General features: G+C 42.8%; 1 protein-coding gene and 1 long non-coding RNA gene across 3 annotated transcripts; both read right to left on the reverse strand.

Annotated features, from left to right (window-relative positions):
• Window positions 1–322: 322 nt before the first annotated feature.
• On the reverse strand, window positions 323–8,256 carry LOC106751569 (protein FAM13A). Of its 2 annotated transcripts, none has more exons than XM_014632490.1 (7): window positions 8,168–8,256; window positions 7,231–7,428; window positions 6,470–6,703; window positions 6,015–6,224; window positions 5,073–5,735; window positions 4,711–4,958; window positions 323–4,400 (listed from the first exon to the last, which is right to left on the reverse strand). In XM_014632490.1, exons 2-7 carry the CDS (start codon window positions 7,243–7,245, stop codon window positions 4,187–4,189), a joined length of 1,584 nt encoding a protein of 527 aa, XP_014487976.1. In that variant the 5' UTR covers window positions 7,246–7,428; window positions 8,168–8,256; the 3' UTR covers window positions 323–4,186. The 2 variants fall into 2 exon arrangements, with proteins under 2 accessions (XP_014487976.1, XP_014487983.1); XM_014632497.1 differs by having other exon boundaries at window positions 7,231–7,423; window positions 8,168–8,184.
• On the reverse strand, window positions 8,250–16,454 carry LOC106751582. The gene is made up of 3 exons (XR_001375072.1): window positions 15,943–16,454; window positions 13,598–13,747; window positions 8,250–8,338 (listed from the first exon to the last, which is right to left on the reverse strand). It is a non-coding gene; the product is annotated as an uncharacterized LOC106751582 (long non-coding RNA).
• Window positions 16,455–17,076: the final 622 nt, after the last annotated feature.

The raw sequence follows: 17,076 nt of genomic DNA on the forward strand, positions 1-17,076 counted from the left end.
TTGTATTCCCTTCTCCCTCTCTCTCTCTCTCTCTCTCTTGTCCGCGAGATTCTAAGATTCCCTAGATATGTTATCGTCGGAGAGATCATGTGATCCGCGCGCATGGAGTAGCATCCCTATTTTATTTCTCTCTTTGTTTTAAGTACTAATTCAACGATTCGTAATCTATTCGATTCTCCGAGCGCCTCTCTTAGCTTGACTAAATAAAATTTCTCCGTTCCTCTCTCTCTCTCTCTCTCTCTCTCTCTCTCTCTCTCTCTCTCTCTCTCTCTTTTTCTCTCTGTCTCGACTTTCTATTCTCAAATGTTTCTTTTTCTCCCTCTTTCTCTCTCTCTCTCTCACACACGCACGCATACACACACACACACATACTCTCAAAGCAGCTACACAGAATCACGCGATCTGTCCTTAATGCGTAAAGACACGTCTCTATACGCTACAAAATGTACCTTAATTAACGTTAATATATAAAACGTTATCTTATAGATCTACGGTAATATTAATTTGCTCTTCTCTTCTCTACTTGTAGAGCGAAAAGGGACACGCGGCTTAGGCGCGCCCACGGGAAAGAATAAGAATATTTCTGTGTGTAGCGTCGAATGCAAAATTAATTTCTCCTCTCGTGAATAGCGGTCTCTTGGCAGTCGGCTGGAGGCGATGGTCGCGCGCGCGATGTGCGATCTCGCGCTTCGAACATTCTCTTCTCAGAATCGTCGGGGCGTTCGATCACGCGCTCGTGACAGTCCAGTTATGGAGGAATACGATCGAATTACGCGTGTCAGTGGGGGGAGGGGGGGGGGGCTGTCGGATAACAAGGATGAATTAAATTCGAATTCCGACCGACTATATGATGCGTTCACTTCAATGTTTGTCCCGATTTTTCCACTTCTCGAATTTTTACTTCGACGTTTGTCTTCGTATTTCGCTATTCGTTTCTTTTTTTCATCACGTGTGCTTTCGTATTAATTATTAGTCCACCTCCACCCGTTCTTCCGAGAAAGGACGCAATTTTCATTCAAGCTTAATCGTCTCGTCACTGCAAGATCTCTCTCCCGGAGAGAGAGAGAGAGAGAGAGAGAGAGAGAGAGAGAGAGAGAGATCGCCAACTTCGATCGCCTCGCGCGGAAACGACGAAAAGATATATCGTTCCCTCTCTCGTTTCCTGTGTTCCATAAACAATGTCGTTTTCAATAAGGGACAAAGAAAAGAAACATAATCGAGTCCTCTCCATAGACACACACTCTCCCATCTTAACGCAAGTATAGCTCTCATTATATCACAGACTAAAAAATGCTTTGGTCTAAAAAATCATTTCGTTTTCTCTCTTTTTGTTGATTTGTTCCGCATTTTGTATCAAGGCTCGGGGCTCATTCGGATGGCTTCGTATTGACTTTGTGACGTCACAGGCGCGAAATGAGCAAGTTTCTTGCAACATGTAGCTTTATTCCTTTAGTTTTTCAACTGAAAAGAACATAATGGTTAGTCACGGCAGTCTGAGCATGGCTGAAAAAATGAGCCGTTATTTCGAGAATTACTTTGCAATTCCACGTGACGGCCAGATCTCTCAGTTTTCTGCACATTTTACAAGTTTCACAATTACAAAACCGTTGTGTTTTTCAGGGAAAATTTAAAAAACAAAGCTACACGTTACAAGAAACTTACTGCGTGTCATTTCTCGCCTATGACGTTACAAAATCAATATAGTTACCTGAGGAGCCGAGTCTTAATTAGTTTACAGATTAAGTTTCCGCGTTCACGTATTCGTAATCGGCCTCGCCGATTATGCTATTCTTATTATTCGAAATTTTGTCAATTTCACCTACGGGTGTACGAGATCAGCGCGAAAGGCGGGGTTGTTCGTCGATTTTCGCTTTCCTGACGAATCATAAAAAATTCGATGTGAAAATTGCAACATGTAATCGACGTGCAAAAACGGGATGACAGAAGCTTCGAAGTTCCCTTCGCAAAAGTGCAATACGCAGTTTCTCTCGAATATTCATCGTGATGTGATATTTTTCAATGACAATTTTGAGTATTCGTGTCATTTTTTCTCGGAGAGGCAAAAGTTAAATTTTGTAAGAGAAATATTCGCACGCTAATCAATTCGCCGGTTGCGAGTGTGACATCATTCTTCGAAAGTGTTGTGATCGTTCTCTCGCAAAAATTGGAGGTAACCGTAACCTTTGCAATTCGATTACACATCGAGATCTTCGATTTCGAGGTGACCGTCCTATCTATTGATTTCGTGAATGTGATGTTGCAGGAAAAACGCAGAGAACCCCTTCGGCGCGATTGCAACTCAATAAGATTCACAAAGCATTTCTTTTTTTGTGTGTTAGTCGACACGCTGTAGAACTCAAGCCATTAGCACCCTTGATTTGAGACTCTATGTGAAAAAATCAATCAAGCGGAATTTTAAGGCGTTTACGGTAAATCCCTGTCGGCTGTATATACGCTGCGAACGGCCTTAAAATCGTACTTGTACAAAAATATAAACGCAAAAATCAACGAGCTTTTTAGTGAATATTTTCTTTTTTTTCTTTCTTTCTTTTAATACCTTATTAAGATCGTAACATTTTATAGTACTCTACAATTACAACATGTGATATCTCTTACAAGGTACTTATATTACGAGTATAACCCCACAGATTCGTTCTTTACTCTCAGCGCAGTTAAATCCAGCAGTTACTTTAAGATGATAAAATAAATATCGGGTTCGCTATAAACGTTAGTTGTCCATTACGTTACGTCCGCTTCCTGGTATGCTTTCCCCTCTTAAGTCTTATCGATATAATATTGATCATCGATGAGATGATCCGTTTACGTCAGCCGATTCTTATACAGTAAAAGTAATTAACACTCTTATCTCGATGATGATGATAATGATGATGATGAAACAATGATCAAACGAATATCGTTCTTCTCAAAGTTCAAATATCGCGGATATGAAATTATATACTCGGTTTTTTCTCTCTTTTTCTTTTAAATAAAAACATTACTCGATATATTTCTCCAAGTCGTAAGACGTGTCTTGTTTGTATTTGGAAAAAATCTTAATCTGGAATTTTAGTCTTAGTGGTCTCAGGTGTGACAAGTCCATTAGCGTTAGGCATTTGTTCGTTCGATATCCGTTCACGCACAATCATCGTTATTAAACTCTCGATACTTGAAGTTTAAACAAACTTCGCAGATTTTTGCCGTGAACATATATAAAAAATATAAGTACATTTCGTGTTTTTTTTCTCCTTTTGGTTTTATAATCAATCGATTAGAAATTGATCAACAATAAATATATTAAAACAAGCGTCCTTCTATTGGCGTGATGTGAAAGATTTATTCCGATATACTTTGCAGAGGGAGAGAAGATAAATAAGTCGGAGGACAGTCGGGTGAAAATACTTCCGTAACAACGAATAAGCCGTCGAATGCGTGATGCATTGTGTGAGATGCGAAACAGGATTCGCGATTGCTTCATATTCACGCAATGATCATTTTACGCTTTCGACTTGCTGGTGCCTCAAGCGCTCAAATGTGTGTATAAATGTGTGTATATGCGTGTGCTATCTCGTTAGCGTCATCATTTTTGCACACGTATTGCGTTGCACACTATTATAACTTTGTTAGTTCACGCGTTACCTTCAACGACGTATCGACGTGTATGTGTGTGTGTGTGTGTGTGTGCTTGTCAAAACAACAATACCTCAAATAAGTTGCGTTATGCTAATATCGAAGATATCGTTTCTCGAGTGTCCCTCGTGACACGGATCGGTCGTAGACCGATAAAAACGACGAAAAGAGGGAGTGCGCACACGAATACGCACGAACTCACGAGAGCGAAAGAAATCCTACACTCGTGTCATCCTTACGCGTTATCTCTGCTTTCGAAATCTTTTGATTCTGGACGATAGATTCTCTCCTCCATTGCGTACACCATCATTCTGCACTTCTCGGGTAGGCTCTGTTTCTATTCAGACCACCTCCCAGTCGTGACTGTGCGATACAGGAATCGTAGCATAGTGTGTGTGTGGATGTATCGCTCGCGTTCGCGGTATACAACAGACGTGTTCCGTTGTACGGACAATCGAAGCTCGGCAGGAGCTCAGCTTCAAGCTTCCAGGAGTTTCCAACGGCTCGTCGTTACGAGCCTACCTCGTCACGTTGCGTTACGTGCGCATTAAATACTGCGTCAGGCTTTCTTGGCAATGAGAGCGTCGATCAGTCTGAGCTTCGCCTTCGCTTGCTTGTAGGACTCGTAGACGGTGGTGACCTGAGGACCCCGGTCCTCCCGTTGCATTCGACGGCCTGCTCGAGCCTCGAACTGAGCCTCCAGCTCCTTCAACGCCCTACGAAGTCGTTTCTTCTCCTCGCGAGTAGCCCGTTGCTGTGCCAGTAGTTCTTCTCTGAAAAAGGACAGGTGTTCGGTATAAGAAGGCTCAATAAATATCTATCAGCACGGGAAGCAATCCTTTTTGGTACGCTGAATATATAAAATGATTACATTGGTGTGCAAAAATTATACGGTAAAAATAATATAATAAAACTAATTTATAGTAAGTTATGAAAAGAAAATATAAGAAAATAGAGCAAGAGATAATGCTAATAATAATACTCCGTATGGTAGTGTCAGAAAGTATCTACGCTGATAGAATCCTCGAAGAATAAGAGTTAAATAAAAAGTTCATAAGTCGGGACAAACGATCGTGAACTTACTGGGGAAGAGCATGCAAACTTTCACCGGTGCCGCGACTGCCCTCGCTGCTGCTGTGCTGGCTGTCGCTATCAGTTGGCAATTGATCCGCAGGATCGATGCAGTCTAAAATACCTCGGTGAGACATATCCGGCTCGCTGGCTCTCCTATCGACGTCCGTCGGATTTCCCGGCAAGCTCGACGACGTGAAATCCATCGTTTCGTGCTCCAAAATCGTAGCTAGTTCCGAGACGCTGTCCTTGTTTTTGCTCTGCACACGATACGTACAACGTGAGGTACGTTATTATAACAGCCCGTTGTAACGTTGTAAATTACACGCCTTTTCCATGATTTTTTAATTGACGGTAATCTACGGTGTCCTTACCGCGCCCGCTCTGATGAGCAGCCTCTTCAGGGTTCTGTAGCGGTCGTACAACGGTCGCACGACCGCCCGATCCTCCTTAGAGACCGGCCTGCCGAATGCGCTCTCGATGTGAAGCAGCGCCTTCTGCACGGCCGTCTTCTCGTCCACCAATTGTTCGTAGCTGAGCTCCTCCATGTTGTCGGGTCGATTATACTTGATCCGCTTCTCGTTGAGCTTCTTCTCGACTTCCTTCACCATCTCCTCCATCGACGACGCCCTAGACTTCTCGTGACCGTTGTTGTTGTTGACGGGGCTGCCGGCGGTATCGGCGGCGTTCACCTGACGGTTGTTGCCGAACGCTAATAGGGCGCCTATCGGATCCTCCTTCAGCATCTTGTGCTCCTTCCGCAATTTATTCAGCTCCGTGCACAATCGCTTGATGTCACGATTGCTCATCTTGTCGGAGTGGCTCGGCCGATAGCCGAAGTTCTCCTCGAACTCGTCCTCGTACTTCTTGATCTTCTTCTTCAGGCCGTTGATGTGCTTCGCCAGATTCTTCAGCCCCAAGTCCGACGGGCTGGGCGTACTCGGCTGCATCTCCTCCTCGGAGTAAAACCTCCTGGGAAGCAGCAGCGAGTTCCTAGGCGAGAGCATAGCCTCCACTCTTGCGTCCACGGCCTCATCCTGAGGAATTCGATCAGCATGTGATGTTAACACGTTCGTTCGGAAGAGACGCGAGACGTTGATTGACAATTTTATGTTTTGAATGAAGTCAATATTTCAATGCTTCCGTTTCACGATTTCGGGTGTATTTGGGCCATTTTGGTGCCGATTCCAAGGAAAAACAGAGTTCGACGGGAATAATATCATAATTTTAAATTCTTAGATTAAAATAACTTTGGATTTTCCGTACAATTTCCTGATATTCGTATAAAATTTGTTTCAAGTGATTCGGATACTCACATTTCCTTCCAAATGTTGGAAGCCCCAGTTAGTCAGACTGGGATTATTCATGTCTTCGTGATCGACAGTGGGTGGACGAGCTGGTGACGGTGATCTGCTCGGTCCACTGCTCAACATCTCCAAGAAGCTCTGAGCCGGCGAGCCATTGTGGCTGTTGGGACTTGGTGACATGTTGGAGATATACATGTTCTCCGACTCCTCTTCGTTTTCCTGGCGAGAGGAAGAAATCATCTTTACACAGCCCGATAGAAACGCATAAAATGCGCCAATGTGATAAAAAGTAGTCCACAACGTAGGAAACAAAGCCACGGAAGACGCAGAGCCAACCCGGAAGCCAAAGGATTTGTCAATTTAACAGCTGTATTTCACGATAAATTTTTCACGATAAAAGAAGAAAATGGAGAGCTCTTATCGTTTCATATATAATGTAAGATTCGGCAAACTTCAGGCTCTACCTTGCTGGAACTCGCGTCCGCATCCGGGACTCTGTGCACCCTCCTTTTGCGCGCCTGTCTTCTGCCCCTCGGAGTGACGCTTCTGCTGAAGCGCTCGCTGCTCCGCAATCTCTCGGCGTCGCAGTCATATTTCTCAGTCGCCACGACCACTTCGCAGGGTGACGGCACCGACGACGATTTCTTCGAGACCGGCGAAACGTTGGTTCTCTCATGCAGCGGTAGACCGCCGCATCTCTGCGCACAAAGATCCCCCCCAGGATCGAGATCAGCAATTGCGCTCCTCTTTCGCGCGATGGTAGTTATTTTTTCACGCTTAAGACGCATTTAAATATTTTTCAAGTGAAGAAGTAGCTCTTCGCTAGTGCGAAAAATTGTGCAGACACTTTGTTGCGCGATAATTCTGATTCGCGAAAAATCACGAAGCGTCAGTTGGAGTGATTGGTCCGTGCCGGATTTTCAGTGACAATATTAAGGTTACATAAGTATATTTATTGAAAAAGTCACATCACATCACATCAATATCACGTTATAACTTTATTTAATTATCTAAGTAATGAATGTTAATTTTGAGCGCGAGATTAAGACGAGATTGAATCAACAACTTTAATGCAAGAGAATTATTGGAAGCTTCAACTGGATCTTAGGCCTTTAGCTGGATGAAAAGTAGCTTTGCCGGACAAGTGTTTGCGATACGAAAATCGTTCGGCAATTACAGGAAGAAATGTCGCTACTTTACGAGTCAATTTCGATCGCGCACTCACCACGCCGTGGCCCATGTCTTGGCTAAGTTGCGATAAGATGTGCAAGTGTTCCTGGCTGTTGAAATCTTCGTGACTGCTGACACGTCTGATCGTATCCGCGACGTCGGTGGGACTGTCAAGAACACGTTCCTCGCTGCTGCTCCTGAAAAGCGCAGTCGTCGCATTCCATTTACAGCTCCGTCTTTAGATCCAACTAAACTAAAGTGCAATGTTAGCGAAAACGATTACTTCGTATCCTCGCAATTGAAAAAGTTAAACAGACAGGCATTTTTAACGTTATCGCACGTCCTTCGTTGCGTCGAATCGAAGGAGAATTTGCATTTACCGTTTGACATTTTTTATCGTTTTTAAATTCTTTTCAATTTCGTATATTTTCCAATAGTGCAAAAAGACAGACACATAATGCGGGAATAGAGTCAGCGGAATTTATCTCTTGCTGAGAGAACGTAGTATATTTTTTTAATAGCGAACTAGTAATAACAGTTTCAGTTCCTACGATAAAAAGCACGTGTGAAACGGTAATAAATTCTTAAACAATATTATGTATGTCTAAAAGATATTTCAGAGATGTCCTTTAGATGTCTTATTGTGAAAAGTTTTTACATCGTCTTAGGACGTCTTATTGGACGTTATCTGGATTAAATCGAAATGTTTCTCGGCTACGAAATTCTATAAATATAATATAATCGTTACTATAAAATTCCCCCGTTTAAAAAAAGGTTGTTTCTATCATCTTTGCGCAAGAAGACAAATATTATTTTACTACTACGAAGAAAAGCAATTCGCGTGCACATTTTTGCACGACTAAAGGTAAAGTCCGTTTCAAACCTTTCGCCTATTCTCAAATTTCGCTCGGTCTTGGAGGAAGTTTTTGAAAGGAGAAGGAAAAAAATAATCCGAAAAATAATAATTCAACGGAATTAAAATTCAACGGTACCTTATTAGCTTGCGTTCCTGGCAGCAGGACTCGCGACGTTCCTTGCGCTTGCGCGGTTTCAGCGCGCACAGCAGAAACGTGCCCTCGGAGTCCTTCGGCTCGTCCTTGGTATCCTTGCAGATCTTGCAGTCGCCGGCAGGGAGTACGCCGTTCACTGTATTTTCACGGATACTGCAGCCATAACAGGGCAGCCGGCAGCCAGACGGGGCGCGAGAGAGAGCGAGAGAGAGAAACAGAAAAAAGAATCAGGTCAGATCGAGCAGAAACCGAAGCGCGACGATCTTGAGGTGTCAGCCTTCGAACTTAAACGACTGTGACTCAATCGAGCCGCGTAAAAGTGCCGGCGCTCGACGATGCGAGTGAGGAAAATACCGTCGATCGGGCATTCGACGGACTGATAGGAGCGGGATATCTTGAATGCGAAATGAAAGAAAAAGAAGGAAAAAAAAAAGTTCGTCGAGCGTTTCGCCGAGGCACCGTGATGGAATCACACCTGTTGTCGGCGATTATCGGCGTCGACTTTCGGCGTTTCGCGCGGAACGTTACGGTTAAGGTAATTCGGGTCCTCATTTGTTTCTCTTCCTGCCTGGAGATGCGCTCGCTATGCCAACCGGATCGGGTAATTCATCGCGAGTGTCGTCGTATCGAAGCTGTACGATGACAAGCGGCGGAGGGAAACGCGGAAAAACGCGCGTTTTCGACGATCGTCGTAGTCGGGAAAGGTGCGTGTGGTGATCAAAAGACGATGCGACAGATGAATGCGTTTGTCTCTCTCTCTCTCTCTCTATTTATTATGATAAAGTACGAGAAACATGGAGGAATGGTGGTCAACAAATGTTGAGCTTCAATAGAGAGAGAGAGAGAGAGAGAGAAAGATATGAACCAGATGAACTCTTATCGCTCCCAAATTTGTAAATCGCGGTCGATCGACTGCATTCATGGGGGAAGTATCAGGTTTGCCTGGCGGTATCGTTGCGATAAAGTGTCGCGAAACACGTGATTGCGGTCTCGATCGTGCAAAGGGTAGTTCTCTAAGGAGGGGGATCGCGACAGCGCTTAGCTAAGCACCAAGACTACTTATGTGCCGCTTAAATCGCAATGCGCTGCGATAAGAGGCATGAAATATTTATTGCGCGGTCTAAATTCTGAATAGAATGACTACGCGGAAAAATGCAAATAAATAATTAATACAATAAATAATACAAAGTGATTCAGATAAAAAGGAAACCGTGACCTGAAGAAGCTCTTTTTTTTTTTACGAAATGTACGCTTTTAATTCCGTTCCGGGCATTACTCGGCAAAAAATATAAACGATAATATAATCGAGAATTTTAAAACAATGTGACAGTCAAGTTAAAGCGTCGTGGAAATCGCATTGGTAGTGGTGTAATCACTTGTGCTACGCCACTAGGGCGGCGCGCGTTGCGGTTGCGGATCCGGAGCGGAAAGTTAATCGCCGGAATATCAACGCGACGCGAGCCAATTACGTCGTCCTCGCGCCCGTTAATGCGCCGTTAATTGTTCGATGATTAATCCTTAATGAGGCGCGCCCGATTTAGCGTTCCGTTATTCGCGAACACTACGTGTTGATCTAACCGTCGTTAACCTGAGTATTTGTGCAAATATCAAATTTGCGGATAAATATGCGGTAATACGCGTTACGGTAAGACTAACAAAGAGCAACATATACAGAGAGAGAGAGAGAGAGAGAACGAGTAAATATTTGAGAGTAATCAAGCATTTACAAGTCTCTTATTAGTTTGTGTATTTGAGAACCGCGTAGTGTATAAACAATACTTTCTTAATATGCTTAGTTGCAGGGAAAGTATTAAACTTTTTATATCATGAATATTAACACATTGCATACGGCACTCTACTCGCTCAACACGACAATTATATACACATTTATTCGCTAACCATTTGTTTCGAGAATGCGCGAGACTTCGTTACCCTGGTAACGTAACAAGAAAATCTATTTTTAATTCCTTAAGTCACTGATTAAGTCGAAGAAACCTGAAAACGAGATATCTCGTCGCCCGGCCACAACGTTCGGCTTACTAAAAACGAGATTTCTCGTCACCCGTACGCAATGTGTTAAATTTACCGTGTCATTAGAGAAGCAATTTAAAAATAATAAAAAGTAATTAAACAAGCATTCAACTTATCGTATCATCAGAAAAGATTTAAAAACTTTGTTTATACGCTTCCAAATGTGTTTCATTGTGAAATATCTGATTATTTATGGGTACACCTAATGATAATTAATTAATTTTGCTAGTAAAAATTTTGCTTCTAGTAAAAATTTCGCTGCTAGTAAAAACTTCTACCTTCAGTAAAAATCGGCGTGCCGATTCAGCAACATCTCTACTCGCCGACTTCTAACAATTACAAAAGTCAGATAGTTCGGTTAATTAATCCCTTAATTTCTCTATTTTTTGCAAATAAAAAGCAAAGGCTGGTAGACTTTGTGAATTTAAAAATAGAGACCGACTCTTTCCAATATCCTCAGATATTCTGGGAGAAAGAAAAGTTAATCTCACTGCAAATTATAATCGTTCTCAGCGGCAACTATTTTTTATTCCTGTTCTAGTGACACTGTGTGAATAAGGTTATTATTAATAACATTATAGGAGCGCCACTTATAGCAACTTACTGTAAAAATGGATTTCCCGAGTGTAATTATTTCATTACGCAGTGTGTATACGTGTGTATTATAATTACACGTACCAAGTATTTTTTTTTCATATAATTAACACGTCATATAGAGCTTTCAAGTTATATCATCACATCCGCGTAGGATTGCGCTGTTAATCTCGCGCATTGTTTACAAGTTCTCCCCTTTCCTTTCCCGAGTGGGGTATTGCTCTCGAAATTTTTCCGAGTGAAATTACACTCGAAAAGTAGAGCCGAGAGTCACTGGAATTCCAGCGAATTTTCCCTCGTATAGACCGAAATCTCCGTTCCGAATTGTCGAGTGTGTCGATATTTTCGCTCGAAACTAAAGAGCGATTCTGATTTACTAAACCATCGGAAGAATGGAATAGACTCGCTCTGATCGATCGAAACATTCAGTCATAGCGGAGTCCATTTTGAGCTTGAGTGAAACAATCATTCTTACGGTGCGGAGCGGCGGTATTTCCGCTTCCAGCGGAATTTTCACCCGTTTTCAGCGAGATTTTACTCCGAGAAATCTGGAGGGTGCATTGAGAGAAAGATTTCTTCAAATTTAATCAATTTCATCGCATCCAAACAACCGGCCCCGATGAAACTAATGTCTCGATTAATAAATGCGATTGTTGAAGACTTTTCAACGAATACGTATCTTTATCTGAAATAAAACATTCGAAGCAAAAGATAATTTTCTTCGGGACGGGCAATAGGCGGGAAAGTACGTGACGAAACGAAGCGCCTGAAAGCCTGAGGTTATTGAGGAGCAATCGACGACGCGGCGGCGATGACAATGACGATGGTGGTGTTGATGATGCATCGTCACGTGAATAGATCTAATAAATTGCCGGCAACTTGCACGGGACGTAATCCAATTAATTCGCCGGCGGCTCGAGACGCGCGCCCGTAAACTTTGTTCCGCGCAGATTAATGTCAATTAACATAAACGGGAGCTCGTGATGCGCGCGTTTACGACGCCCGGACGAGCATCTTCCAGAGCGTTCTTCCGTGCGACCGTGTCTATCCCCGCGCGGGCACAGCACGGATTCGCGGTCACAGCATCTCAAATTTACGATGTCCGTCAAACCTCCCTCCCTTTATCCCGCGAATATTGAGAGATAAAAGCAGCGATCAGCAGTGGTCGCGTTTGCCGAGTATGCAGAGAAAGTAATCTCGCTAGAACAGCAAATTGTTTAACATAGTAACGGCAAAAAAACAATTTGCTTGGACAGCAGGAAGATTTGTCAAGAATATTAATTTCGTATTTGCTGCATACGTGGATAGAGCCAAATTATTTGATCGTGCCAACTAAATTTGATTGCTCGCGTCGCAACGACGGCAACAAATGAATGCGAGTAAAAATTCGCCAAAGAGTATCGGAGTAATTATTTACTCGAATCTCTGGCGCCTTCTTTTTCTTTTCCTATGTATGTAACTATTATCATCAATAACATCATCCAACAGTGCTCGTGAGACAAAAATGGATCTTCCGACTATAATTATTTCACTCTACGATCATAGTCGCAAAAACCGAACCACACTTTTTATCCGGTACGTATATTAAGACTTGGTTACATTGCGTACGTCACGATCTAATAATACCGCGATGAATTTTTCTCAATCGACGGTTGTCTCGCTCTCGTGTAAGACGCGTCGTATAAGACTTTTCTCTCACTCTTTCTCGGTGTTACGTAAATATTATCGGGCTATCGAACGACGGAGGCCCGTTCGCGCGCGCGAGATTCGTATAAACGACGATTCTATAAATAAACCCGGCGCTCCTTCCTCGCTTCCACGGCTGATTGTTACCGTCTTCCTCCTTACATAAGAATTTCCCGTCATGCGACATTAAGGTGCATAATAAGCGACGGCGAGCGCGCGTCATTCAATCCGGTGCTATTCCGCTCGCGAGCGAGCGAGCGCGCAGCACTTGCAGCCGCGGTTAATAAATTCCGATTAAGGGCGACGTGGAAATCTACTCTCTCGGGGCGGCGGCGCGCTCTAACGAGCCACGGCTCTTTCGCGAATTACCACGGATTTACGGCGCGCCGCTCGCTCGGCGGAACGATGTGCTCCGCGCGACTGAATGCACTTTAACGCCTTCGAACGCGTGAATGAGAGATACACGCTTGCATTCCCGTTGATAACGTCTCGTGAAATAAAAATATTATTTCGTTGCGATATGCAAATTGAGATAATTTCTTTAGAAGAAAATTGTCTTTCCCTTCAAACTAATTGTTTTATTTAACATAAAGATACATACTCGTTGAGAAGTCCCCAACGATCGTACTTATTGATCGAAACATTAATTTCTTCGGGGCCGATGATGAAATTTGGATGCGATAAAATTGGTTAAATCTGGAGAAATTCTTTTTCTCAGTACGGAAAAACATCGCTCGGGGAAAATCGACGCACGGTCGAGTCTGTCATTAAATAAAGTAAATTCGTAAGTTGTAAAGTTTATCATTGAATCATCTATAAATAGTGACCTCTCCCCTTTCTTCAGTCTTCCATATGATACAAGTAAATCTTTCATTAAGAGTTTTTTCGGAAGGGGGCAGGAAATATTTGTATACCATACAGTGTGACGCGAGTAATGTCTTTCCGCAAGGACAGGGAATCGAAGTCACCGGAACAAGCCTCGTCGCTTGCAGTTTTATCGCCGGCTTCCTCACGGTCGCCCCCAAACGACCGCGAATAATCGCGGGCTCGCGGCAAGTCATCGGAATTATGCATGTTAGGTATAATGAATGTGCAACTCACGCGGGTACAACGCGGGTCCTCCGCCGCCGCGTGACGCGCTCATGTAATCACGAGCACCAACTTTCTTTTCCAACGACGGGGCACCGGCGCGAAGACAAGTCTCTCGGCGATTCGATGAAACATTTATGGTGGTCCGCACGTGGGACTGTACTGGTGAGATGGACGGATGGATGAGAGAAAGAGATAGAGAGAGAGAATAGAAATTTTTTTTAATTAATAGAAACGAGGAAGTCGAGAATTTTTTCACGTAATCGAGTCTAAGTTTACGAATTTTCGCGAAACGATAAACGCGGTTGCAGTGTTAGGATTACACAGTAAACAATTTCACGTGAAATTCGACGCATTTCATTTGTTCCAAACGTCAACTCTAATTTTAACGTTAATTTAATATAATACGAATATGACAATGACGCAAATATTACGTTTGCAATTAATACAAAGTGAATTACAATTTCGCAATATCTGACAGTGAATTTTCTGCATGCGTGAATTTATTTTTACAGGTTAAACATGTTTCTAATGTCAAAGGTAACTCGAACGAAATGTTATTTTATACATTTTATGAAGGTAACTCCCACAGACAGAAGAAATAGAAAAAAATGACAACTTGATTTGATATTTGTAGAAAGATAGCTGTTATTTTTTTTTGGGTCTTTTGAAAGTAGTTATTTGCTACAAACACAGAGAATATAAGAAACCAACAATTCGATTTGATATTTATAAAACGTGAAACATGTTTATTTAACAGACAACGACTGTTACAGGAGAAAATTAACATAACTCGTCCGCACGTTTTAACATATAAAACACCACCAATAATATGTACAGAACACACACATATTTATTCAGTAAAATTAATATCCATACGTCGCAATTAACGCGCAATTTTATTTTTTTACAGTTTATAATTTAAAATTATATTAATTTTATGTGAAATATATGTTTAAATATGAAGCGTTTAAATATAAAACGTGTTGTTTTAATTCTTACAATCGTTATATCAATACAGTCGAATATAAATTCAATGCGAAATATTGAAGCAATATAATGATAATTAGTTAACTTCACACACAGAGATGTGCTGTATTTATAATTCAACAATTTTAATCAGGATCCTGGTTAACACACACAAAATTATTTACTGCGTGGTGGAGATCTCATGTATGAACGAGTCGCGATAATTCGAGGAGAAACACAGACCTTTTCTTTCAATTAATTAGGAAAGCGAGATTTCTTGGTTTATTTGCTAAGAATAAAATTTTATTTCACCCTATTTAAATAAACATTTATTTCCACGAAACAAACCTTATATTTCACAAATAAACTTTAAAGTTCTTTTTCTCAGTGTGAGACTACACAGGTGAGAGACAAGCGGACGAACACAGAGAAAGAGAGAGAAAGAAAGGAAACGAGTGCTCGAGCGAAAAAGACACACACACACACACACGCAAATGATGACGGTGATCCGGTCTCGTAGGATTGTACGAACGAATCGCATGCAGAAACACGAGATCGCCGAGCGGACGCGCTTATATATCACAGCTTTCCCTCGTAGGAACGTGCTGACACTCGCGAAAAGCGGCCGGCTCGTTTTTCCACCGTTCGATGACGCCGGTAAAGTGTACACACGCGCGGATCGATATCACTGCGCGATTATTTAGTCATCGCGACATTCCGCCGATGGTGACGTTTCCTCGACACACAGAGAAGAAGGTTTCTTCAGTATTTCTATTTATTCGACTAAAATTTGTTTCTTGATAATAATAGAACGCTACTATTTGAAATAATATCTTCCGACCAAATAAAATATTATTCGGTTACGATAAATATGTAAAGCGAAACGGGTAATTTCTTTGTAAGAAAATTATCTTTCGTTTCAAACAGATATTTTCAAACAGAGTCTAACAATCGTAACTTATCAATCGAAACGTAAGTTTCTCCGGAGCACGCCGATGATGAAATTTGTTTCGATGCGATAAAATTTATTCGAGAATTTGAAGAAACCTTTTCCTCATCGTACGGAGCGGCGTTTCGCCCGCGTTGTCGATTTCTTTGCTTTCTTTCATACGAATTCTACGCTACAAACGGACAAATCTGGATCGATACACGTCATAACGGCAACTCCTCCGGCAGATGCTCCCGGTAAATTCGCAATTTGCCGAGCGGCACGCACGAATGCACTCATTAATATCCGCCGTTTATGTTGCGAGCGTCGCTCATTAAACACCCAGGGCGTCCTCTGCGGCGTCGATCGGATCGACCGGCCGGCCGGCGATCGATCGACGTTGCATCACGACTCGCCCTCAATTAGCTGATTTAATCGCCATAACTTGCACGCTCCTTACCCACGGCACAGGTCGGAAAATTCGGTTAACCGGAAGGGGCCGACGGCGTTAACCGAGCGATCGCCGCTGTCCGAGGGAGCGCCTCCTCCGTCTTGCTCCTTGACGTCCTCGTCGCGATTCCGTACTGCAATTAATAGCGCCGCTCGGCAATCGCGCGCGCCTAATTAACGCGCGATTAAAATTCCAACTGGGTCAAAGAATCCGTCGCTCTCTGCTCTCACGGGTTCTTATCGTTCCTCAAACACGCCGATGTACGTCGCGCGTCGAAGTGCGACGGCGAGGGGAGAGAATATAAAAGAGAGGGAAAGGGGGAGGCGGAGAAAGGGCACGCACGCACGTCAAGGACGATTTTCGTGATCATTCGGCGCTTTCACATTCACGGACACGCGACTGTGTCGTGATATACGCGCGCGGCGGGAGAGAGAGAAATATCGGTGTGTTACACGCGCGCACAGCGCTGGAAGAAAACCGACTGCGCCGCGCTCCGCTCGGATCCTCGTCTATATCCGCTCGCGGCCGTACGGACGCGCGCCGCGCGCGCGTCACGACGCGTGTCGTCTCGGCGGTGCGTGCAGCACGTGACAGGGCCGCATCGCGTACAGTCCGATTCCGCACACCGTGACGCCGATTTCACGGGTCTGTCTTCTCCTATCGAAGATAACTTTGCTATCCATTTGTCCGCACGAAGCTTAACTCACGAGAAACTTTATATATATATTTTTTTTTTCGATCGCTCGCTGCTCGAACATACTATTGTTCACAATTTTGATGGAGGAAAAAGTTGCTTCCTTTGATTTCAAACATTTTCTCGTACACCTGGCGAGAATTTTGAAACATCCTGTAGGATAAAATTAATCTCTTATTGAAAACGAAATATTTCCTCTGAATAATATTGTTTTTTTTTTTACTATCAAACAACATGGTCTAGTGAGTCATTTTTATTCAAACAAAATTATATTTATATCAAATTATATATGTTTATATATATAACAATATTAAAGAAATTCAAGTTAAACAAACACGCATACTATATCCAAAGAAATCTTTTTCCCTGTGCAGAGATGTCAGGTTTCACAAGTGTCTGGATAATTCGAAATTGTGTCCTAGCTATATTTTAAGTTTTGTCATATACGA

This window comes from Dinoponera quadriceps, unplaced genomic scaffold (genome assembly GCF_001313825.1).
Source record: "Dinoponera quadriceps isolate SergipeBrazil2010 unplaced genomic scaffold, ASM131382v1 scaffold141, whole genome shotgun sequence".
In the NCBI taxonomy this organism is placed as follows: domain Eukaryota; kingdom Metazoa; phylum Arthropoda; class Insecta; order Hymenoptera; family Formicidae; genus Dinoponera; species Dinoponera quadriceps.